This window comes from Myripristis murdjan, chromosome 22 (genome assembly GCF_902150065.1).
Source record: "Myripristis murdjan chromosome 22, fMyrMur1.1, whole genome shotgun sequence".
NCBI classification, from domain to species: domain Eukaryota; kingdom Metazoa; phylum Chordata; class Actinopteri; order Holocentriformes; family Holocentridae; genus Myripristis; species Myripristis murdjan.
Window position 1 is genome coordinate 7,498,651 of NC_044001.1, and position 26,251 is coordinate 7,524,901.

The 26,251-nt window shown below is 40.6% G+C and overlaps 1 gene segment (V, D, J or C); it reads right to left on the reverse strand.

The window, feature by feature from the left end:
- Positions 1–12,982: 12,982 nt before the first annotated feature.
- On the reverse strand, positions 12,983–13,682 carry LOC115354239 (T cell receptor alpha variable 36/delta variable 7-like). The segment is given in 2 exon segments: positions 12,983–13,392; positions 13,634–13,682. Coding segments are annotated over 2 exon segments (456 nt in total).
- Positions 13,683–26,251: the final 12,569 nt, after the last annotated feature.

Genomic DNA, 26,251 nt, shown 5'->3' on the forward strand with positions numbered 1-26,251 from the left:
GAGCAGTGATACGCAGCACTGTGGTACCTAGCAGCACAGAAGTACACTGCACTGCTGTTCATGCTGAGTTCCTCAGTTGTTAATGTGCTGGTCTCGCCTTGTTTTGCACCCCCACCCATCTGGACAGTCACTCCAGGCTCAAGAAATGCCTTCCCATAATATATGTATCCCAGGAGCTGAATTTGTTGATTCTCTGACTGTCTGTACCAGAGGATTTGATCGTAGCTCTGAATATTGTGTGAACAGTTGACTAGGGCTTTTTCTCCTGGCTTCTTGTACATGTCAGCTGGAGTCTGGTGAACTTGGTCACTGAGAGAGGAACCTGTGGAAAACGCATCAACACACAACAACAGACATCATACAATAGGTGACATGACAAGAATTTACTGCTTTTTTCAGTTTGTCAGAAAGCCTGAATTTATATTTATATTATACATTAAGCAAATAAAATGGCTGCATCAAAGAAGTCTGGTGGTATGAAAATAAAACAATAAGTAGACAGTATATGTTTAATTATTACAAGAACGATAAAAAAGTATTAAAATTCATTTACTGACATTACCTGAAACCAGAATAGTGTTGAGGGTTATGCTGAGGAATATGAGGATCATGTTGTGTTTTCTGAATATTGGTTAGATCACAGAATGTAATGTGACAGTGTTACGATGTCTTCATCAGTGTAAATGCAGGTGTACTGATTATACCCTCCTCTTTCTCTGAGTCATCCCATGCAGAATAATTCACATTGTTTAGGTGGGTGGCGTCATAACACATCCTCCTCCTTTCAACATTATAGTTTTCTCATCCTCCAGGACGCCACTACCAAATCCTAAATTCTTAAACTTGTATATAATTGTAAAGTTGTTGTTTTTTTTTTTCAGAAATATTGCTATTTAGTTTAATACTTTTATTATGCTTCTTCTGGCATTAGAATTGAAAATTTGCTGTCCTGATAGGTGGAATTGAGCAAAATGTCATAAAGAGCCACTAAATCTGAAAAAAGACGGTCATTCTATTTTTCAGTAAGTGAATTTTAATGAGCTCTCATGATGCTCTACCCTGACAATACAAAAAAGTCTGCAAGGACTTTTGTTTTTAAGACACATAAATTGTGCTCAGAGTATCAACTATCAGCAGCTGTCCTTCAGAGACATTAGTATCAGCACTGGCTTTAAAAATACACACCAGCCAAACCCTTATTTTGTGTGTGCAACAGTCCACATCAATTATTAATTAATTCATGGGAGCAAATATTCTGTGTCGCAGCTCACATCAGTGTAAGCATCTCATTTTATATGCATCATTCCTGACACACAAATATCCATATGAGCATGGATAGAATATTTTGAATATTAAAATGACAGCTAAGCTTCCGTCAGCCACAATAACACAGTAAATAGAACATGTTTGACGATAATAGTACTGATATGGAGGTCAGTATGGAGGACTAAAAGGGACAGAATGAAATAAATAAATACATCTTTAAATAAATACTTAAAAGTGTCATTAATTAATTAAAATGGGAATTAAATAAATAAATGTGTCATTAAATAAATAAATGTGTCATTAAATGTGTCATTAATTCATTAAAATACCAGTTCATTTAATGTAAAAACATATATATAATTATTTCATTATTTATTTAATTATTTCATGGACCGGTGTTGCAGTGCTTCATGAATTAATTTTATCTGTCAAAGTCACCCATCAAAGTCAGTGGGCGGGACTAACGTGAATCTAGCCTAATCGATTGCTTAGGTCTGAAGCCTTGAAGTCTGCCGGAGCCGGAGGAGTTTTGCTGAGAGCCTCTCCAGTTAAAGTTGCTGCTTCTCTGAGTAGTTCTGGGCAACTTCTCAACATTTTGTGGCTGCACCTATCTAGCACACATCGCGCACCGCAGTAACATTTGCTCCTGCAAATCCCCCATTTGCTTGAACCGAGTAAAGGTTGCGCCACCAAGTGTGTCAGAATATCAAATCAAATCAAATCAAGCTTTACTGTCATTAAGCTACACATACAGCAGTAGTGCACACAAAATGAGATAGAGTTTTTCACTTGGGATCCCCGAGTGATGGTAAAGTCAGCAGTTTAAAAGTCTAACAGCTTTCTGGAGGAAGCTGTTGCTCATCCTGGCGGTTTTGCTTTTCACCGTTTGCCTGATGGCAGCAGTTCAAAGTATTTGTGGAGCGGGTGAGAAGGGTCTCTGACAGTGTTCAGTGCTCTACTCCTGCAGGGATGGGATGTTTCCATGGAGCCATGTCTCCGCAAAAGCAACCCCACAGCAGTCTCTCTCCTGCGGGTGTCTTAGCAAGCGTAGCTCGTCCAGCTTGTTGTCGAGGGAGCGAACATTAGAGAGCAAGAGCCACGGTCCTGCTGGTCTGGAGGGGTTAGCCTTTAGCCTTTAGCCTGTAGCCTGTAGCCTTTAGCCTGAAGCCTGTAGCCTTTAGCCTGTAGCCTGTAGCCTTTAGCCTGTAGCCTAGCGTGGATCCCGGCTCTCTTCCCCCTCATTTGTTTACGTTTGCACCGCTTGCGCTCCCTCCTCTCCCTGGTGACAGCCGGTGTAGACGCAGGTAAAATCCCGTGCTGGCGTAGTGGGTCCACATCAAAGCAGAGTGCCTCAGTTCTTGCAGCATGCTTTACCTGATGTTTAGTAAAGTCTCTCGGCTGTAGGTTATGCAACCTGAGCGTCTGGGTTAAGCAAAACAGTCAAAAACTTTCACTCTAGAATATGTTTACTTGCTCTGCATCAATCGATTATCTGAAGTCGATCTGTCTTGGCTTGCTGTGCCTGGTAACCAATCAGGTGTTAGGATCCGCCCACTGACTTTGATGGGTGACTTTGACAGATAAAATTAATTCATGAAGCACTGCAACACCGGTCCATGAAATAATTAAATAAATAATGAAATAATTCTATATATGTTTTTACATTAAATGAACTGGTATTTTAATGAATTAATGACACATTTAATGACACATTTATTTATTTAATGACACATTTATTTATTTAATGACATATTTATTTATTTAATGACACATTTATTTATTTAATTCCCATTTTAATTAATTAATGACACTTTTAAGTATTTATTTAAAGATGTATTTATTTATTTCATTCTGTCCCTTTCAGTCCTCCATAGGTCAGAAGCCTTTGGTGATGTGAAATCAAAGCATTTTGTGTCAGTATTTCATCACGAGAGTCAACTTCCTCTTGTTGTTGCTATGCTTGGGAAAGCAGAAGAGGAAAGGACAAACAAGAGATAGAGCAAGGGAGAGAGAGAAAGACTGAGCTAGGGAAAAGAGAAACCATACGAACACACCCACACGCACACGAACACACAAGGACAGGAACTGGCAGCTGAGACTGAACTGTAGATGGGAGTGATATTGGTGGTACTGGAACTTCCCCTACAGGACATGAGATAAAACATCCATATAGCTGACACCAGTTGTGTCTACAGTGCATTGGGGTTTTTGTTCAGCGATTGAGCGAGTCTATATCACTGTTCTCAGCTCACTGACAGCACAGAAATACAAGCCTTTATCTTCTGCTACCAAATCCTTCACTGTCAAAGTCCCACTGGCAGCATCAGGCTTGGTCACTGGGAATTTCTCCTCACTGAAGTCGGGTTGATAGTCAGGTTCTTTGTATGTAAAGGTAAATACTATTTGTTTCAATCCTTCTCCTGGGAGCTGTCTGTACCAGTACATCTGGTCATAGCTTATGCCCTTGGTGTGATTGCAATCTATAGTTGTATTGTCACCCTTGTTTTTCCACAGTTTGGGGGTCTGGGTGGCATCACTGCAATCAGTCAGACCTGTGTGCAGAACAGCAAAGGACACGACGATCATTTCAACTTTCACAGATCTTTGTTTCCAATCAAACAATTTCAAAAGTCTGTTTCTATTTATTCCCTCTTATTTTATATAACTGCAATATCTTGAGACAATCATTCTATACTTTACCTGTAATCCAGAGCAGTAACACTGACAAGCTGAGGAGGCCATGTTTGATGATGATGATGCTGTCCATGTTGTGGAAGTCAGAGACCAGCAGAGTCTCATATATGACTCTCAGTACAGTTCCAGAGATATGAAGAGTTGTCACAGTGGAGCTCTGTGTGATGTGGCAGCTGGTGGGAGTGTCACAGCATTTTCTGATGAGCTGTGATCCTGTACTCTGCTGGATCAAAATCCACATTGTCAGTCTGACTGACTTTATAGGGGGTGGGGTTTAGTATTGTGTTGCTCCACCCAAAGAAATCTCCCATTTTAATCTCTTCTCTGTGTGAGATGGGAGGCCAGTGTTGGTTAGAATGGGTTGATCCAGGTGCAAGGGTCTGTGAGCTGTTATACAGAGATCGAAAAATGTGTGATGAGAGGTTTTTGTACTGAGGAGCAGTGATACACAGCACTGTGGTAACTAGCAGCACAGAAGTACACTGCGCTGCTGTTCAGGCTGAGTTCCTCAGTTGTTAATGTGCTGGTCTCGCCTGGATTTGAACCCCCACCTATGTGGACAGTCACTCCAGGCTCAGAATTTACCATCCTGATATATATGTATCCCAAGAGCTGCATTTGTTGATTCTCTGACTGTCTGTACCAGAGAATTCGATCATAGCTCTGTACATTGTGTGAACAGTTGACTTGGGCTGTTTCTCCTGGCTTGTTGTACATGTCAGCTGGAGTCTGGTGAACTTTGTCACTGAGAGAGGAACCTGTGGAAAAGACATCAAAAAACAACAACAGAAAACATAGAATAGGCAACATGACAGAAATTCAGGAGTTAACTTATGATACTTTTATGCTGCTTTTTGCGTTTCTCCAAAAATCCAAATTTATTACACTATGCAACTACAGTGACTGCACTTCTGAAGCTTGACTGTAAATTAATAAAATTCATATATCATAAAATACTTAAAATGTCATTACCTGACACCAGAATAGTGTTAAAGGTTATGCTGAAGAAAATGATGATCATGTTTTGTTTTTTTAGTGGTTGATTAAACTGCAGAATGTAAGATCCCAGTCTTGTTGTTGCTGTGAAGTATAATACTTTCATCAGTGTATAGGCAAGTGCAATGCTTATACCGTCCTCTTGTTCTGTGTAAAACCACTTATTAACATATTACATATTACATATTTTGGTGGGTGGTGTCATCCATATCCTCCTTCCTTTAACATAATTTTTCAACCATCACTTTACCAGCAGCTCTAAATGGGTGTAAGTGATAAAACACTGCCACCTTATGAAGGGAAATCTTCAGATACATTCGAAAATATTTTAAATTCCGATCCAAACCCTTTGTTCATAAACTTGCATATAATTGTAAAGTTGTTGTTGTTGTTGTTTTTTTCAGAAATATTGCTATGTAATTTAACACTTTAATTATGCTGACCTTGATATTACTGTTTCCTTGTACATGTAATAATTACTATGTTATTGAGTTTTGTTCTTTTTTTACACAGTTTAATTACATGATGGTCACACTGACAGCTGTCAGTATCACAGGGGTTTTTTTTTCTTTGGAAATGTCATTAATTCGATTGATCAACAATATTTTTTATGTATGATTCCTTTTCTGGCATTGAAATTGAAATGTTCCTGCCCCAACAGGTGGAATTGAGCAAAATCCCATAAATCCAAACTAAATCTTAAAAAAGCCTATCAGTCTGTTTTTAGATCAGTTAATTTTAGTGTGCTCTGATGATGCTCTACCTTGAAAATACACACTGGCCAAATCCTTATTTTGTGTGTGCTACAGTCCACATCAATACTGAGTTAATGAAAGGAATCAAATATTCTGTGTAGCAGCTCACATCACTGCAAACATCTCATTTTATATGCATCATTCTTTACTCACAAATATCCATATAAACATAGATAGAATATTTTGAATATTACAATAACAGCTAAGTTTCCATCAGCCACAATAACACAGTAAATATGACATGATTGATAATAATACTGTCTATATGGAAGTCAGAAGCCTTTTGTGATGTGAAATCACAGCATTTTGTATCTCAGCATTTCATCACCAGAGATAACTTCCTCTTGTTGCTTCTATATCAAAATCTACATCATGTCAGAGGGCCAAGTAGACTGAAATAATTTGAAGGATTAAGCAGGAGGAGTTGGCTCAGGCTGGCAGAGGAGAAGGTTGAGATGAGATTAAAACTGCACACTGTGGAAGCTGGGTTACAGGTGAGGATGGCACCTGCTGGATGAACAGGTAAGTGAAGCTTTGCAGACAGGGATGGCGAACTGTAGACAGGAGGAGACCGGCTAATACGGAAAAAAAAAAAAAAAAAAAGAGCTGAGTCATTGATCGACAGATGAATGAGGCAGTTCTGACTGGGCAGGGCAGACATAGGTGGGTGCAGAGCTGCTGTGATTCCCACATGGAGACCTGAGCCAAGTGAAAGCACAAGAGGAAAGGACAAACAAGAGGTAGAGTGAGGGAGAGAGAGAAAAACTGAGTGAGGGAAAAGAGAAACCATACAAACACACCCACTTGCACAACCACACACAAGGAGAGGAACTGGCAGCTGAGACTGAACTATAGATGGGAGTAATATTGGTGTTACTGGAGCTCCCCCTACAGGACATGAGATAAAACACCCATACAGCTGACAGCAGTTGTGTCTGCAGTGCATTTGGGTTTTTGTTCAGCGATTGAGTGAGTCTGTATCACTGTGCTTACTGACAGCACAGAAATACAAGCCTTTATCTTCTGCTACCAAATCCTTCACTGTCAAAGTCCCACTGGCAGCATCAGGCTTGGTCACTGGGAATTTCTCCTTACTGAAGTCGGGTTGATAGTCAGGTTTGTTGTAAGACGTGGTGAGCACTATTTGTTTCAATCCTTCTCCTGGGAGCTGTCTGTACCAGTACATCTGAGGGTAATCAACACCCTTCGTGTGACTGCAGTCTATAGTCCCATTTTCACCCTCATTTTTCCACAGTTTGGGGGTCTGGGTGACATCACTGCCATCAGTCAGATCTGTGTGCAGAACAGCAAAGGACAAAACTAGTGAACATTTCAACTCTCACTGATCTTGACTTCCAACCACTGTCAGTTTCTGCAGTTACTTTATTCTTTGATATCATGTGGCTCAAAAGTCGTTAAAAGTTGTGAAAAAAATGTATGCATTTATTTCAAAAGTAGAGTCAGTTTCCATTTATTCCCTCTTATTTTCTTTATTGCAATATATTAAGACAATCGTTCTGTACTTTACCTGTAATCCAGAGCAGTAATGTTGACAAGATGAGGAGGCCATGTGTGATGATGATGATGCTGTCCATGTTGTGAAAGTCAGAGAGCAGCAGAGTCTCATATATGACTGTCAGTACAGTTCCAGAGATATGAAGAGCTGTCACAGTGGAGCTCTGTGTGATGTGGCAGCTGGTGGGAGTGTCACAGCATTTTGTGATGAGCTGTGATCCTGTACTCTGAGTGCAGATGAGAGAATTATTGGTGCTACTGGAGCTCCCCCTACAGGACATGAGATAAAACATCCATACAGCTGACAGCAGTTGTGTCTACAGTGCATTGGGGTTTTTGTTCAGCAATTGAGTGAGTCTGTATCACTGTGCTCACTGACAGCACAGAAATACAAGCCTTTATCTTCTGCTACCAAATCCTTTACTATCAACGTCCCACTGGTAGCATCAGGCTTGGTCACTGGGAATTTCTCCTCTTTGAAGTCAGGTTGATAGTCAGGTTTGCCATATGTACTGGTGAACACTATTTGTTTCATTCCTTCTCCTGGGAGCTGTCTGTACCAGTACATCTGATTGTAGCTAGTGCCCTTGGTGTGACTGCAGTGTATCGTTGCATTTTCACCCACATTGTTCCACAGTTTGGGGGTCTGGGTGACATCACTGCCATCAGTCAGACCTGTGTGCACAACAGCAAGGGATATAGCTAGTGAACATTTCAACTTTCATAGATCTTTGTTTCCAACCATTACCACCTTATACAGTTACTTTATCCTTGGACATCACTCCCATCAAAAAGATGAAACCATGAAAAAAGTTGCATATGCCTTTATTTCAAACGTAGAGTCAGCTTCCATTTATTCCATCTTATTTTATATATAGCAATATCTGAAGGTGATCATTCTGCATTTTACCTGTAATCCACAGCAGTAACACTGACAAGCTGAGGAAGCCATGTTTGATGATGATGATGCTGTCCATGTTGTGGAAGTCAGAGAGCAGCAGAGTCTCATATATGACTGTCAGTACAGTTCCAGAGATATGAAGAGCTGTCACATTGGAGCTCTGTGTGATGTGGCAGCTGGTGGGAGTGTCACAGCATTTTGTGATGAGCTGTGATCCTGTACGCTGCTGGATCAAAATCCACATTGTCAGTCTAACTGAGTTTATAGGGGGTGTGGTTTAGTATTGTGTTGCTCCACCCAAAGAAATCTCCCATTAGAATCTCTTCTCTGTGTGAGAGGGGAGGCCAGTGTTGGTTAGAATGGGTTGATCCAGGTGCAAGGGGCTGTGAGCTGTAATACAGAGATGGAAAAATGTGTGATGGGAGGTTTTTGTACTGAGGAGCAGCGATATGCAGCACTGTGGTAACTAGCAGCACAGAAGTACACTGCACTGCTGTTCAGGCTGAGTTCCTCAGTTGTTAATGTGCTGATCTCGCCTTTATTTGCACCCCCACCCATCTGGACAGTCACTCCAGGCTCAGGATATGCTTTCCCATATATGTATCCCAGGAGCTGCAGTTGTTGATTCTCTGACTGTCTGTACCAGAGGATTATATAATAGTCCTGAATATTGTGTGAACAGTTGACTTGGGCTTTTTCTCCTGGCTTCTTGTACATGTCAGCTGGAGTCTGGTAAACTTTGTCACTGAGAGAGGAACCTGTGGAAACGACATTAAAAAAATAATAATAATAACAGAAAACATAGAATAGGCAACATGACAGAAATTCAGGAGTTAACTTATGATACTTTTATGCTGTTTTTTTTCCGTTTCTCCAAAAATCCGAATTTATTACACTATGCAACTACAGTGACTGCACTACTGATGCTTGATTTTTAAATTAATAAAATTCATATTTCATAAAATACTTGAACTGTCATTACCTGACACCAGAATAGTGTTGAAGGTTATGCTGAAGAAAATGATGATCATGTTGTTTTTTTTAGTGGTTGGTTAAACTGCAGAATGTAAGATCCCTGTCTTGTTGTTGCTGTGAAGTATAATACTTCCATCAGTGTATAGGCAAGTGCAATGCTTACACCCTCCTCTTTTTCGGTGTAAAACCACTTATTAACATATTACACATGACATATTTTGGTGGGTGGTGTCATCCATATCCTCCTTCCTTTAACATCATTTTTTTCAACTATCGCTTTACCAGCAGCTCTAAATGGGTGTAAGTGATAAAACACTGCCACCTTATGAAGGGAAATCTTCAGATAAATTCTAAAATCTGGTCCAAACCCTTTATTTCTAAAATTGCATATAATTGTAAAGTTGTTGTTTTTTTTTCCAGAAATAATGCTATTTAAGTTAATACTTTAATTATGCTGACCTTGATATTACTGCTTCCTTGTACATGCAGTAATTACTTATTGAATTTTGTTCTTTTTTTTTACACAGTTTAGTTGCATGATGGTCACACTGATAGCTGTCAGTATCACAGTTTTTTTTTCTTTGGAAATGTCATTAATTCAATTGATCAACACTATTTTATTTTTATATATGATTCTGGCACTGAAATTGAAATTTCCCTGCCCCAACAGGTGGAATTGAGCAAAATGCCATGAATCCACCTAAATCTTTAAAAAGACTATGAGTCTTTTTTAATTTTAGTGTGCTCTGATGATGCTCTACCTTGAAAATACACACCGGCCAAATCCTTATTTTGTGTGTGCAACAGTCCACATCAATACTGAGTTAATGAATGGGAGCGAATATTCTGTGTAGCAGCTCACATCACTGTAAACATCTAATTTTATATATCATTCTTGACTCACAAATACCCATATGAACATAGATGGAATATTTTGAATATTACAATAACAGCTAAGCTTCCATCAGCCACAATAACACACAGTAAATATGACTGATGATAATACTGTCTATGTGGAAGTCAAAAGCCTTTTGTGATGTGAAATCACAGCATTTTGTATCTCAGTATTTCATCACCAGAGTCAGCTTCCTCTTTTTGCTGCTATATCAGAATCTACATCTTGTCAGAGGGCCAAGTACAGCCCAAAAGCAGACACAAAGACACAAGTTTAGGTGAAAGAGTCTTGACTGAAATAATTTGAAGGATTAAGCAGGAGGAGTTGGCCCAGGCTGGCAGAGGAGAAGGTTGAGATTAGATTAAAACTGCACACTGTGGACGCTGGGTTATACACTATATTACCAAAAGTATTCGCTCACCCATTCAAATGATCAGAATCAGGTGTCCTAATCACTTGGCCTGGCCACAGGTGTATAAAATCAAGCACTCAGGCATGCAGACTGTGAAACAAGACATTTGTGAAAGAATGGGCCGCTCTCAGGAGCTCAGTGAATTCCAGCGTGGAACTGTCATAGGATGCCACCTGTGCAACAAATCCAGTCGTGAAATTTCCTCGCTCCTAAATATTCCACAGTCAACTGTCAGCTCTATTATAACAAAATGGAAGCGTTTGGGAACAACAGCAACTCAGCCACGAAGTGGTTGGCCACGTAAAGTGATGGAGAGGGGTCAGCGGATGCTGAAGCGCATAGTGCAAAGAGGTCGCCGACTTTCTGCACAGTCAATTGCTACAGAGCTACAAACTTCATGTGACCTTCAGATTAGCCCAAGTACAGTACGCAGAGAGCTTCATGGAATGGGTTTCCATGGCCGAGCAGCTGCAGCCAAGCCACACATCACCAAGTGCAATGCAAAGCGTCGGATGCAATGGTGTAAAGCACGCCGCCACTGGCCTCTAGAGCAGTGGAGACGCGTTCTCTGGAGTGATGAATCACGCTTTTCCATCTGGCAATCTGATGGACGAGTCTAGGTTTGGAGGTTGCCAGGAGAACGGTACATTTCAGACTGCATTGTGCCGACTGTGAAATTTGGTGGAGGAGGAATTATGGTGTGGGGTTGTTTTTCAGGAGCTGGGCTTGGCCCCTTAGTTCCAGTGAAAGGAACTTTGAATGCTTCAGGATACCAAAACATTTTGGACAATTCCATGCTCCCAACCTTGTGGGAACAGTTTGGAGCGGGCCCCTTCCTCTTCCAACATGACTGTGCACCAGTGCACAAAGCAAGGTCCATAAAGACATGGATGACAGAGTCTGGTGTGGATGAACTTGACTGGCCTGCACAGAGTCCTGACCTGAACCCGATAGAACACCTTTGGGATGAATTAGAGCGGAGACTGAGAGCCAGGCCTTCTCGACCAACATCAGTGTGTGAAAAATTCCTATAAACACTCTCCTCAACCTTGTGGACAGTCTTCCCAGAAGAGTTGAAGCTGCAATAGCTGCAAAAGGTGGACCGACATCATATTGAACTCTATGGGTTAGGAATGGGATGGCACTTCAGTTCATAGTATGAGTAAAGGCAGGTGAGCGAATACTTTTGGTAATATAGTGTACGTAAGGCTGGCACCTGCTGGATGAACAGGTGAATGGAGCTTTGCAGACAGGGATGACAAACTGTAGGCAGGAGGAGAGCGGCTAATACAGGAAAAAAAAAAAAGAGCTGAGTCATTGATCAACAGATGAATGAGGCAGTTCTGACTGGGCAGGGCAGACATGGGTGGGTGCAGAGCTGCGGTGATTCCCACATGGAGACCTGAGCCAAGTGAAAGCACAAGAGGAAAGGACAAACAAAAGGTAGAGTGAGGGAGAGAGAAAAAAAAAACTGAGCGAGGGAAAAGAGAAACCATACAAACACACCCACTTGCACAACCACACACAAGGAGAGGAACTGGCAGCTGAGACTGAACTATAGATGGAAGCATTATTGGTGTTACTGGAGCTCCCCCTACAGGACATGAGATAAAACACCCATACAGCTGACAGCAGTTGTGTCTACAGTGCATTTGGGTTTTTGTTCAGCGATTGAGTGAGTCTGTATCACTGTGCTCACTGACAGCACAGAAATACAAGCCTTTATCTTCTGCTACCAGATCCTTCACTGTCAAAGTCCCACTGGCAACATCAGGCTTGGTCACTGGGAATTTCTCCGTTTTGAAGTCGGGCTGATATTCAGGTTTGACGAATGTAGGGCTGTACACTATTTGTTTCATTCCTTCTCCTGGGAGCTGTCTGTACCAGTACATCCGGTCAAACGTAATGCCCTTGGTGTGACTGCAGTCTATAGTTGCATTTTCACCCACATTTTTCCACACTTTGGGCGTCTGGGTGACATCACTGCCATCAGTCAGACCTGTGTGCAGAACAGCAAAGGACAAAACTAGTGAACATTTCAACTTTCACTGATGTTGATTTCCAACCACTGTCAGTTTCTGCAGTTACTTTATTCTTTGATATCATGCGGCTCAAAAGTCGTTAACGGTGAAAAAAATGTATGCATTTATTTCAAAAGTAGAGTCAGCTTCCATTTATTCCCTCTTATTTTCTTTATTGCAATATCTTAAGACAATCATTCTGTATTTTACCTGTACTCCAGAGCAGTAATGCTGACAAGCTGAGGAGGCCATGTTTGATGATGATGATGTTGTCCATGTTGTGGAAGTCAGAGAGCAGCAGAGTCTCATATATGGCTGTCAGTACAGTTACAGAGATATGAAGAGCTGTCACAGTGGAGCTCTGTGTGATGTGGCAGCTGGTGGGAGTGTCACAGCATGTTGTGATGAGCTGTGATCCTGTACGCTGCTGTATCAAAATCCACATTGTCAGTCAAACTGAGTTTATGGGGGGTGGGGTTTAGTGTTGTGTTGCTCCACGCAAAGAAATCTCCCATTATAATCTCTTCTCTGTGTGAGAGAGGAGGCCAGTGTTGGTTAGAATGGGTTGATCCAGGTGCAAGGGGCTGTGAGCTGTAATACAGAGATGGAAAAATGTGTGATGGGAGGTTTTTGTACTGAGGAGCAGCGATACGCAGCACTGTGGTAACTAGCAGCACAGAAGTACACTGCACTGCTGTTCAGGCTGAGTTCCTCAATGGTTAATGTGCTGGTATCGCCTTTATTTGCACCCCCACCCATCTGGACAGTCACTCCAGGCTCAAGATTTGCCTTCACTACAAACACATATCCCAGGAGCTGCATTTGTTGGTTCTCTGACTGTCTGTACCAGAGGATTGTATTGTAGTTCTGAATATCATGTGAACAGTTTAGTTGGGCTTTTTCTCCTGGCTTCTTGTACATGTCAGCTGGAGTCTGGTGAACTTTGTCATTGAGAGAGGAACCTGTGGAAAACACATCAACACACAACAACAGACATCATACAATAGGTGACATGACATGAATTTACTGCTTTTTTCAGTTTCTCAGAAAGCCTGAATTAATATTTATATTATACATTATGCAATGAAATGGCTGCATCAAAGAAGCATTAAGGTGTGCAAATAAAACAATAAGTAGACAGTATATGTTTAATTATTACAAGAAGAATGAAAAAAAGTATTAAAATTCATTTACTGACATTACCTGAAACCAGAAGAGTGTTGAAGGTTATGCTGAGGAATATGAGGATCATGTTGTGTTTTCTGAATATTGGTTAGATGACAGAACGTAATGTGACAGTGTTACGATGTCGTCATCAGTGTAAATGCAGGTATACTGATTATACCCTCCTCTTTCTCTGAGTCATCGCACGCAGAATAATTCACATTGTTTAGGTGGGTGGTGTCACAGCACATCCTCCTCCCTTCAACATTATAGTTTTCTCATCTGCCACGACACCACTGGCTCTGTTTAGTGAGGAGTAAAGATACACTACCGCCTTGTGAGGGAAAACAAATACATTTAAAAAAAAAAATAGCAGAGACAAATCCTGCTATTTTTGAAGACTCAAGTGATATTTTAGACTCATGAAATTGCAGTAAATTGGACAGTTTTTGCAATCTCATGAATATTGTTGATGTGTTTAATGCTGTAATTAAGCTCATTTTAATACAATCACTTTGTTAATGGGTGTAGTACAAGGAGAGTTGGGCATATGGGAAAAAAGATGTGATACTTACACAAATCTTTAACATTTGAAAACCATACCATGTTACTCATGTTTTTGACTAAAATAATTTATTTGTGGTCAGGACCAGCAGTGAGGTGTCAGTTTTAATAGGATATGTGAGAAGCTCATATTCGTCTCCAGTCCAGAGGTTTTTGTGCAGCTTCACAAGTTCACTGTGTCACTGTGGGGCTGAGAGACAGCACAGAAATACAAGCCTTTATCTTCTGCTACCAAATCCTTCACTGTCAAAGTCCCACTGGCAGCATCAGGCTTGGTCACTGGGAATTTCTCCTCTCTGAAGTTGGGTTGATAGTCAGGTTGGAAGCCAATTCTAGTGTACACAATTTCTTGCATACCTTCTCCTGGGAGCTGTCTGTACCATTACATCAGGATATAGCCAGCACCCTTGATGTGACTGCAGTCTATAGTTGCATTGTCACCCTTGTTTTTCCACAGTTTGGGGGTCTGGGTGACATCGCTGCAATCAGTCAGACCTGTGTGCAGGATGGGAAAAAGTACCAAAAAGCTAACATTTCAATTTCCATGAACCTCAAATTATAATCACTGTCAGCTTCTGCTGCTGATCCATGACGTCATCGTGATCAATAAGATGAGATCTTAAAAAGTCACCAAAGGTGGAGGAAAAAAAGGTTTATGCGCTAATTTAAAAAACTGCATCAATTTCCACTTTTTTTCTTGCTTTTTTTTTTTTTTTTTTGTTAATTTCATTCAGTGAGGCGGATCCTGTTGTCTGTTACCTGTAATCCAGAGCAGTAACACTGACAAGCTGAGGAGGCCATGTTTGATGATGATGATGCTGTCCATGTTGTGGAAGTCAGAGAGCAGCAGAGTCTCATATATGACTGTCAGTACATTTCCAGAGATATGAAGAGCTGTCACAGTGGAGCTCTGTGTGATGTGGCAGCTGGTGGGAGTGTCACAGCATTTTGTGATGAGCTGTGATCCTGTACGCTGCTGGGTCAAAATCCACATTGTCAGTCTAATTGAGTTTATAAGGAGTGGGGTTTAGTGTTGTGTTGCTCCACGCAAAGAAATCTCCCATTTTGTGATGAGCTGTGATCCTGTACTCTGAGTGTAGATAGGAGTATGGTACTGGAGCTCCCCCTACAGGACATGAGATAAAACACCCATACAGCTGACAGCAGTTGTGTCTACAGTGCACTGGGGTTTTTGTTCAGCGATTGAGTGAGTTTTTATCACTGTGCTCACTGACAGCACAGAAATACAAGCCTTTATCTTCTGCTACCAAATCTTTCACTGTCAAAGTCCCACTGGCAGCATCAGGCTTGATCACTGGGAATTTATCCTCTTTGAAGTCCGGTTGATAGTCAGGGTTAGAGTTTAACATGGTGAACACTATTTGTTTCATTCCTTCTCCTGGCAGCTGTCTGTACCAGTACATGTAAAGGTAGGTGCCACCCTTAGTGTGACTGCAGTCTATAGTTGCATTGTCACCCTTGTATTTCCACAGTTTGGGGGTCTGGGTGACATCACTGCCATCAGTCAGACCTGTGTGCACAACAGAATAAATGTGATGACTTTTTAACATACACATTTATGTCAAACCATTATCTTTTGCTATTTTCCTCTGACATCAGAGAACATAAAAGGTTGTTAAAATCTTTGTTAAAAACTGGTATTTATTCTATGACATCACTCTGATCAGTTAAACGTATGTTGATGATATTTCCGAAGATGTACAAATCCATTCTATGTACAATTTTATTTTAAAACCACGGCCAACTCTCATTTTTTCTCTTATTTTGCAGTTAGCTGATAATCATTCTGTACTTTACCTGTAATCCAGAGCAGGAACACTGACAAGCTGAAGAGGCCATGTTTGATGATGATGATGCTGTCCATGTTGTGGAAGTCAGAGAGCAGCAGAGTCTCATATATGACTGTCAGTACAGTTCCAGAGATATGAAGAGCTGTCACAGTGGAGCTCTGTGTGATGTGGCAGCTGGTGGGAGTGTCACAGCATTTTGTGATGAGCTGTGATCCTGTACTCTCAGTATAGATGGGAGTATTATTGGTGCTACTGGAGCTCCCCCTACAGGACATGAGATAAAACACCCATACAGCTGACAGCAGTTGTGTCTACAGTGCATTGGGGTTTTTGTTCAGCGACTGAATGAGTCTGTATCACTGTGCTCCCTGACAGCACAGAAATACAAGCCTTTATCATCTGCTACCAAATCCTTCACTATCAAAGTCCCACTGGCAGCATCAGGCTTGGTCACTGGGAATTTCTCCTTATTGAAGTCGGGTTGATAGTCAGGTTTGCCGTATGTACTGGTGAACACTATTTGTTTCATTCCTTCTCCTGGAAGCTGTCTGTACCAGTACATCTGATTGTAGGTACTGTCCTTGGTGTGACTGCAGTCTATCGTTGCATTTTCACCCACATTGTTCCACAGTTTGGGGGTCTGGGTGACATCACTGCCATCAGTCAGACCTGTGTGCACAACAGCAAGGGATATAGCTAGTGAACATTTCAACTTTCATAGATCTTTGTTTCCAACCATTACAAACTTATACAGTTACTTTATCCTTGGACATCACTCCCATCAAAAAGATAAAACCGTGAAAAAAGTTGTATATGCCTTTATTTCAAAAGTAGAGTCAGCTTCCATTTATTCCATCTTATTTTATATATAGCAATATCTGAAGGTGATCATTCTGCATTTTACCTGTAATCAAGAGCAGTAACACTGACAAGCTGTTTTTTTTTCCGTTTCTCCAAAAATCCGAATTTATTACACTATGCAACTACAGTGACTGCACTACTGATGCTTGATTTTTAAATTAATAAAATTCATATTTCATAAAATACTTGAACTGTCATTACCTGACACCAGAATAGTGTTGAAGGTTATGCTGAAGAAAATGATGATCATGTTTTGTTTTTTTAGTGGTTGATTAAACTGCAGAATGTAAGATCCCTGTCTTGTTGTTGCTGTGAAGTATAATACTTCCATCAGTATATAGGCAAGTGCAATGCTTATACCCTCCTCTTTTTTGGTGTAAAACCACTTATTAACATATTACACATTACATATTTTGGTGGGTGGTGTCATCCATATCCTCCTTCCTTTAACATCATTTTTTTCAACCATCACTTTACCAGCAGCTCTAAATGGGTGTAAGTGATAAAACACTGCCACCTTATGAAGGGAAATCTTCAGATAAATTCTAAAATCTGGTCCAAACCCTTTATTTCTAAAATTGCATATAATTGTAAAGTTGTTGTTTTTTTTCCAGAAATAATGCTATTTAAGTTAATACTTTAATTATGCTGACCTTGATATTACTGCTTCCTTGTACATGCAGTAATTACTATGTTATTGAATTTTGTTCTTTTTTTTTTACACAGTTTAGTTGCATGATGGTCACACTGATAGCTGTCAGTATCACAGTTTTTTTTTTCTTTGGAAATGTCATTAATTCAATTGATCAACAATATTTTATTTTTATATATGATTCTGGCATTGAAATATGATTCTGGCATCGAAAAGTTTCCTGCCCCTACAGGTGGAATTGAGCAAAATGCCATGAATCCACCTAAATCCTAAAAAAGACTGAGTCTTTTTTTAGATCAGTTAATTTTAGTGTGCTCTGATGATGCTCTACCTTGAAAATACACACTGGCCAAATCCTTATTTTGTGTGTGCAACAGTCCACATCGGTACTGAGTTAATGAATGGGAGCGAATATTCTGTGTAGAAGCTCACGTCACTGTAAACATCTCATCTTATATGCATCATTCTTGACTCACAAATACCCATATGAACATAGATGGAATATTTTGAATATTACAATAACAGCTAAACTTCCATCAGCCACAATAACACACAGTAAATATGACTGATGATAATACTGTCTATATGGAAGTCAAAAGCCTGTTGTGATGTGAAATCACAGCATTTTGTATCTCAGTATTTCATCACCAGAGTCAGTTTCCTCTTTTTGCTGCTATATCAGAATCTACATCTTGTCAGAGGGCCAAGAAGAGTCCAAAAGCAGACACAAAGACACAGGTTTAGGTGAAAGAGTCTTGACTGAAATAATTTGAAGGATTAAGCAGGAGGAGTTGGCCCAGGCTAGCAGAGGAGAAGGTTGAGATGAGATTAAAACTGCACACTGTGGATGCTGGGTTACAGGTGAGGCTGGCACCTGCTGGATGAACAGGTGAATGAAGCTTTGCAGACAGGGATGACAAACTGTAGGCAGGAGGAGAGCGGCTAATACAGGAAAAAAAAAAAAAAAAAAAGAGCTGAGTCATTGATCGACAGATGAATGAGGCAGTTCTGACTGGGCAGGGCAGACATGGGTGAGTGCAGAGCTGCTGTGATTCCCACATGGAGACCTGAGCCAAGTGAAAGCACAAGAGGAAAGGACAAACAAGAGATAGAGTGAAGTAAAGAGAGAAAAACTGAGCAAGGGAAAAGAGAAACCATATAAACACACCCACTTGTACACCCACACTCCAGGAGAGGAACTGGCAGCTGAGACTGAACTGTAGATGGGAGTATTGGTGGTACTGGAGCTCCCCCTACAGGACATGAGGTAAAACACCTATACAGCTGACAGCAGTTGTGTCTACAATGCATTGGGGTTTTTGTTCAGCCATTGAGTAAGTCTGTATCACTGTGCTCACTGACAGCACAGAAATACAAGCCTTTATCTTCAGCTACCAAATCCTTCACTGTCAAAGTCCCACTGGCAGCATCAGGCTTGGTCACTGGGAATTTCTCTTTTTTGAAGTCAAGCTGATATTCAGGTTCGGTGTATGTACTGGTGAATACTATTTGTTTCATTCCTTCTCCTGGGAGCTGTCTGTACCAGTACATCTGATTGTAGGTGCTGTCCTTGGTGTGACTGCAGTCTATAGTTGCATTGTCACCCTTGTATTTCCACAGTTTGGGGGTCTGGGTGACATCACTGCCATCAGTCAGACCTGTGTGCAGAACAGCAAAGGACACGACTTGTGATCATTTCAACTTTCACTGATCTTTGTTTCCAATCAAATAATTTCAAAAGTAGAGTCAGTTTCCATTTATTCCCTCTTATTTTATATAACTGCAATATCTTGAGACAATCATTCTATACTTTACCTGTAATCCAGACCAGTAACACTGACAAGCTGAGGAGGCCATGTTTGATGATGATGATGCGGTCCATGTTGTGGAAGTCAGAGAGCAGCAGAGTCTCATATATGACTGTCAGTACAGTTCCAGAGATATGAAGAGCTGTCACAGTGGAGCTCTATGTGATGTGGCACCTGGTCAGAGTGTCACAGCAGTTTGTGATGAGCTGTGATCCTGTACGCTGCTGGATCAAAAATCAACATTGTCAGTCTGACTGAGTTTATAGGGGGTGGGGTTTAGTATTGTGTTGCTCCACCCAAAGAAATCTCCCATTTTAATCTCTTCTCTGTGTGAGAGGGGAGGCCAGTGTTGGTTAGAATTAGTTGATCCAGGTGCAAGGGGCTGTGAGCTGTAATACAGAGATGGAAAAATGTGTGATGGGAGGTTTTTGTACTGAGGAGCAGCGATACGCAGCACTGTGGTAACTAGCAGCACAGAAGTACACTGCACTGCTGTTCAGGCTGAGTTCCTCAGTTGTTAATGTGCTGGTCTTGCCTGCATTTGCACTCCCACCCATCTGGACAGTCACTCCAGGCTCAGGATTTGCAATACCTGCAAACATGTATCCCAGGAGCTGCATTTGCTCATTCTTCAATTGTTTATACCAGAGGATTATCTGATAGCCCTGAATATCGTGTGAACAGTTGAGTTGGGCTGTTTCTCCTGGTTTCTTGTACATGTCAGCTGGAGTCTGGTCAACTTGGTCACTGAGAGAGGAACCTGTGGAAAACACACAAAAATTGACAACATGCAATAGTTGACATAAAATGAATTTACTTCTTTTTTCAGTTTCTCAGAAAGCCTGAATTTGTAGTGTGCAAATGAAATGGCTGCATCAAAGAAGCCTTATGGTGTGCAAATTAAACAATAAGTAGACAGTATATGTTTAATTATTACAAGAAGAATAAAAAAAAAAGTATTAAAATTCATTTACTGACATTACCTGAAACCAGAAGAGTGTTGAAGGTTATGCTGAGGAATATGAAGATCATGTTGTGTTTTCTCACTATTGGTTAGATTACAGAATGAAATATGACAGTGTTACGATGTCTTCATCAGTGTAAATGCAGGTGTACTGATTATACCCTCCTCTTTCTCTGAGTCATCCCACGCAGAATATTTCACATTGTTTAGGTGGGTGGCGTCACAGCACATCCTCCGCCCTTCAACATTATAGTTTTCTCAACTGCCACGACAACACTGGCTCTGTTTAGTGAGGAGTAAAGATACACTACCACCTTGTGAGAAAAAACTAAAAAAAAACTAAAAAAAAACTAAAAAAAAAAAAAAAAAAGAGCGGAGAAAAGCCCTGCTGTTTTTGAAGTGATCGAGTGATATCTTATACTCATCAAATTGCATTAAAGTTGAAATTTTTTCCGGTCTCATAAATATTGTTCATCTGTTTAATGCTGTAAAAAAGCTCATTTTAATACAATCACTTCATTAATGTGAAAGTAATACAAGACAAGTTGGGTGTATGGGATAAAGATGTGATGCTTACATGAACAACCTAAAAAAATGAATCATTAACTTATCAAAAAATACCGGTTTAATCACACTTTTGACTAAAATAATTTATTTATGGTCAGGACAAAAAGTGAGGTGTCAGCATTAACAGGATATGTCAGAGGCTCATACTCGTCTCCAGTCCAGAGGTTTTTGTGCAGCTTCACAAGTTCACTGTGTCACTGTGGGGCTGTGAGACAGCACAGAAATACAAGGCTTTATCTTCAGCTACCAAATCCTTCACTGTCAAAGTCCCACTGGCAGCATCAGGCTTGGTCACTGGGAATTTCTCTATTTTTGAGTTCGGTTCATATTCAGGTTTGCCGTATGTAGGGCTGAGAACTATTTGTTTCATTCCTTCTCCTTGGAGCTGTCTGTACCAGTACATCTGACTGTAGCCAGTGCCCTTGGTGTGACTGCAGTCTATAGTTGCATTGTCACCGACATTTTTCCACAGTGTTGGGGTCTGGGTGACATCACTGCCATAAGTCAGACCTGTGTGCAGAACAGCAAAGGACACAACTAGTGAACTTTTCAACTTTTACAGATCTTTGTTTCCAATCATTATCAGTTTCTACAGTTACTTTGTTCTTGGAGATGAAACCACAAAAAAATCAGTGTATGCATTTATTTCAAAAGTAGTGTCAACTTCCATTTATTCCATGATATATTGTAATATCTTAAGACAATCATTCTGTACTTTACCTGTAATCCAGAGCAGTAACACTGACAAGCTGAGGAAGCCATGTTTGATGATGATGATGATGCTGTCCATGTTGTGGAAGTCAGAGAGCAGCAGAGTCTCATATATGACTGTCAGTACAGTTCCAGAGATATGAAGAGCTGTCACAGTGGAGCTCTGTGTGATGTGGCAGCTGGTGGGAGTGTCACAGCATTTTCTGATGAGCTGTGATCCTGTACTCTGAGTGGAGATGAGAGAATTATTGGTGGTACTGGAGCTCCCCCTACAGGACATGAGATAAAACATCCATACAGCTGACAGCAGTTGTGTCTACAGTGCATTGGGGTTTTTGTTCAGCGATTGAGTGAGTCTGTATCACTGTGCTCACTGACAGCACAGAAATACAAGCCTTTCTCTTCTGCTACCAAATCCTTCACTGTCAAAGTCCCACTGGCAGCATCAGGCTTGGTCACTGGGAATTTCTCCTTACTGAAGTCGGGTTGATATTTGGGTTCGCTGTATGAAGTGGTGTAGACAATTTCTTTCATTCCTTCTCCTGGCAGCTGTCTGTACCAGTACATCTCACGATAGGTGTCACCCTTGGTGTGACTGCAGTCTATAGTTGCATTGTCACCCTTGTTTTTCCACAGTTCGGGGGTCTGGGTGACATCACTGCCATCAGTCAGACCTGTGTGCACAACAGGAACATATAAAATTCCATTCTGCTGTGTCAATTCGCTTCTGCTGTGTTGGTTTTAAAAAATATGTATATGAATGTCTTCATTTCATAACCAGATTCAAATTCCACTTGCTCCCTCTTTCTTTGTGAATCTGTGAATTTTATTTTATTGCAGTTTTACCTGTAATCCAGAGCTGTAACACTGACAAGCTGAGGAGGCCATGTTTGATGATGATGATTCTGTCCATGTTGTGGAAGTCAGAGAGCAGCAGAGTCTCATATATGACTGTCAGTACAGTTCCAGAGATATGAAGAGCTGTCACAGTGGAGCTCTGTGTGATGTGGCAGCTGGTGGGAGTGTCACAGCATTTTGTGATGAGCTGTGATCCTGTACGCTGCTGGATCAAAATCCACATTGTCAGTCTAACTGTAGATGGGAGTATTCATGGTACTCAAGGTCCCCCTGCAGGACAGCACATTACCTCCATGCACATTACACGTGATCTAGATCAGTAACACTGACTTGCTGAAGAGGCTGTGCTTGCTGCTCATGTGCTGCAGGAAAAAAAAAACCTGAGTTGCATGTGGAACTGTCAGTATAATTAGAGATTTCAGTTTTTGTTACACTGCAGTTTGCAGCAATGTAAACGATTTCAAAAATAATGTGTGCACTGCTCATCTAAGAGTGAGAGTTCATCCTTGTTGCACCGTGAACTCACAGCGTGTCCTCAGACGAGGTCAAAGCTGTGTCAAACCACACGATCAGATCTCCAGAGCCGTGGTTTAGCGGTTGTTCCCTGGCAGAGTTTGTCTGCAGGTGTTCAGCCTGTACAGGCAGACAGACAGGAGGGTTTTTGTAGGAAGGAGACAGGAGTCTGCAGCACTGTGCTGACGGGCGGCACAGAAATACACAGCACTGTCATCTAACGAAACATTAGAAATGGTGACCTGTGAAAATTCACCACCGTTTCCTTTAAAGCTGATTTTTCCAGCAACATCTTTTTCAGGGAAAGGGACGTTGAGATTGAGATATCCCAGGAACTGTGGAGCGCTGCTTCCATCTTGTTTGAACCAGAGAATGCGATCATGATTTGGTATGCTGTGTGAGCAACGGATCTCACTCTCCACAGATTCACCAACACTCTTGATGATAGAAGAGGGCGTTTGGAGAACTTTAGTGCTGTCAGAAGAACCTGTGGATGTGGAAAGAAAAAAAATATGTTGAATGTTATCATGTTATCAATTGATATCTGTCACATTTCCTCATCTTTTAGGAACTTCTTCTTCTCACCATTAATTTGAGGCAGATGCAGGAGGTATATTATGAAAATCACGCAGATCATTTTAAACCTGAGGTTCGAGACTCTATCATCAGATTTCCATTCAAGTTGCATCTCTGTTGCACCTGTGAACAAGAACACATCAATAATGAAGAGCAGAGGTGAGAGGGTTTTAAACTGCAGCTCTGAATTCATCAGCAGGCATAGCACTGTCTGTCACAGGCTATGGGATTTAAAATTCATTTCTCAGGCTTTGGGTCCCCCTACTGGTGTGGAATTAAAAAGCCTATGATGTGAATGGTTTTGCAGTTTTCTTTTCCATGGACATTTAGAATGAATTTCAATGACCTAAATCATAAGCAACAGCCAGTGTCAGACAAAAATTACATTAAATCATGGCCATGTGTTGTAAAAACTTGTTTGGGGTACAGCAAACTAAACCTAACTAAACTAAACTAAACTAAACTAAACTGTTTTGATCTGTATGACTATGATTATTGCTGTTGAGGGGAGAACAGCCTTGATATTTGCTTGATGACAGTGCATTTCTATTATTATGCAACTGACTTTTGAATAACGTTTTAAGTGTAATACCCTCAGCCTAAAGTGCACCATGCTTCCCCTCAAAGGAAAACGTGAAAGTCATTGGAGTTTCTAGAAGATTTTTACACACCAGCAGCAAAATAAAAGCCTGAGCGTGTGTGGCTATACAGGACATGTGGCCAGACAAACTCATTTGTGACTCATTTGAGTAGAAAAGTGTCCCTCAGTTTTAACTTTATGGAATGTGCATTTGAATATGCCACAATCACAAAATCCAGAGCTTTTTTTCCATTAAGTTTTAGTCTCTATTGTCTCTCTACAAAAAAAAAAAAAAAAAAAAAGGTTTTATAACTGCACTGCATCTCAGATACAATTTGGTACAGTAGATGGCACTGTTTTGATGCCTCAGAGTGTGTGTGTGTGTGTATGTGTGTGTGTGTGTGTGTGTGTGTGTGTGTGTGTAGCTGTTTGTCATGAGGAATCTCTTCAGCCAGTCCAATGTCAGGCTCCATACTCAGTAAACTCATAAACTCCTCGTTGTAAGTTGCTCATTTCAAGTGTGATGTCATTCTTTTACTTAATATCAGTGTTGTGCTTTTAACCAAAAACAAAGCTTGACTTATTATTCCTAATTAATAGCCATCATATCATTTTGCATCTTGCTATGTTGGATGTGTTGCTCAAAATGTAATGAATTCATTATTAGCTTCTGTATTATCCATTTTCAGAAGAGGAGTTATTACTTTACAAATTCCTTGTGTTGATTAACAGCACCTCACACCTCATTTCAATTAAGATAATATTATATTTATTACCAGAGCTGAAACATAATCCACTCGCTCATTACTTGCTCTGCTTTGTTCCAACCCGAAGACATTAATTGTAAATTCTAGTGGAGATTCCAGTGTTTCCGAAGACAGCAAACATGAAAAAATGTGTATAAAACAATGCACAAAACATGTAGATATTTTGTATTTGACGTGATGGTGCAGACATAAAACAGAGGCATCTTGGGGTTGGATATTTCACTCAACATCAACAAGAGGATTATGAAAATCACCACTAATGAAGGCCTTTGCAACTGAGCCGCTCTTAGCAAGGCATATGCCAACACCACATCCACAACAAAGAATTAAGCAGACTTAATATGCAAAACCTAAATAAAATAACCTCATAAATCTTTTACAAAAGTCTAATCTCACTTAGCACTGCTGATAGATACAATTAAAATGGATTTTATCACCAAACTTAAGGGGTCTGGGAAGCAAACTGAAGAGATTCGGATAGTTTTACAAGTCTGTTTAACTTGAGCAGTGAAAAATCCACAAATGTCTCGTTTTGTTTTGTTTGTGTTTTTCCAGCCAGCCTATTGGTTGTCCGTTTTGTTGCGCTTATTTCGTTTGTTTTAATAGATTCCACTGTGCAAGATAAATTCCCCCTTTTCCTCGTAACTCAGTAATTAGCAGCTCTGTTATAGACAAAACAGTAAACATAATGCCTTTTGTTCCTGAGAGCTCACTGTTGAGCGTCCTGACCTCAATAAATGTTAATTATGTTCCTCCAGCACATGCGAAGCTCCGTTTTATAAGAATTCCTCACTTCTTGTTATCAAATTAAAAAACTAAAACAGGAAAGTAAACGGGGTTTGTGTGTGATGTGGTTGTTTCTGAAGTGACAGGGAATTACAGAAGGAATTTATATTAAAATGCACGCCATAAACAAGAACAAAGATCATGAGAAAACTTTGCTAAGCTCGACGTAGAGGCAATACGAGGTTCACTTACATTACAGTCTGCCCCCTGGTGTTTTAAAACCCTCACTTCACCTATAGGTCAGTGTTTCTCTCTCTCTCTCTCTCTCTGTTGGCTCCTCTCCCACTCTGACTCCTGCAGCCGTCACAGTAATGATCTACTGCGACTGCTGGATTGGATGAAATATTTATTCGCACAGCTGTTGGTTGGTTTTCACAGACATCTTACAAATGTACTCATTTCAGAGATTTGTCAGATTTTGCAGGCCCTTAATAATTTGGAGAGGCATGGAGTCAACGTGGCTGCAAATCCAAATCTACAGCAGGATTGTCTGGTGGTAAAAATTCTTTGGACTTCACCTGGTATTCAAGAGGTATACCCACTCATACACCAGTAATGCATTTCAAAAGTGATTAAGGTGATATAGATGTCAGTAATCGCCATTTAAAGGAATATTCTAATGCTTTTTCTGACCTACCC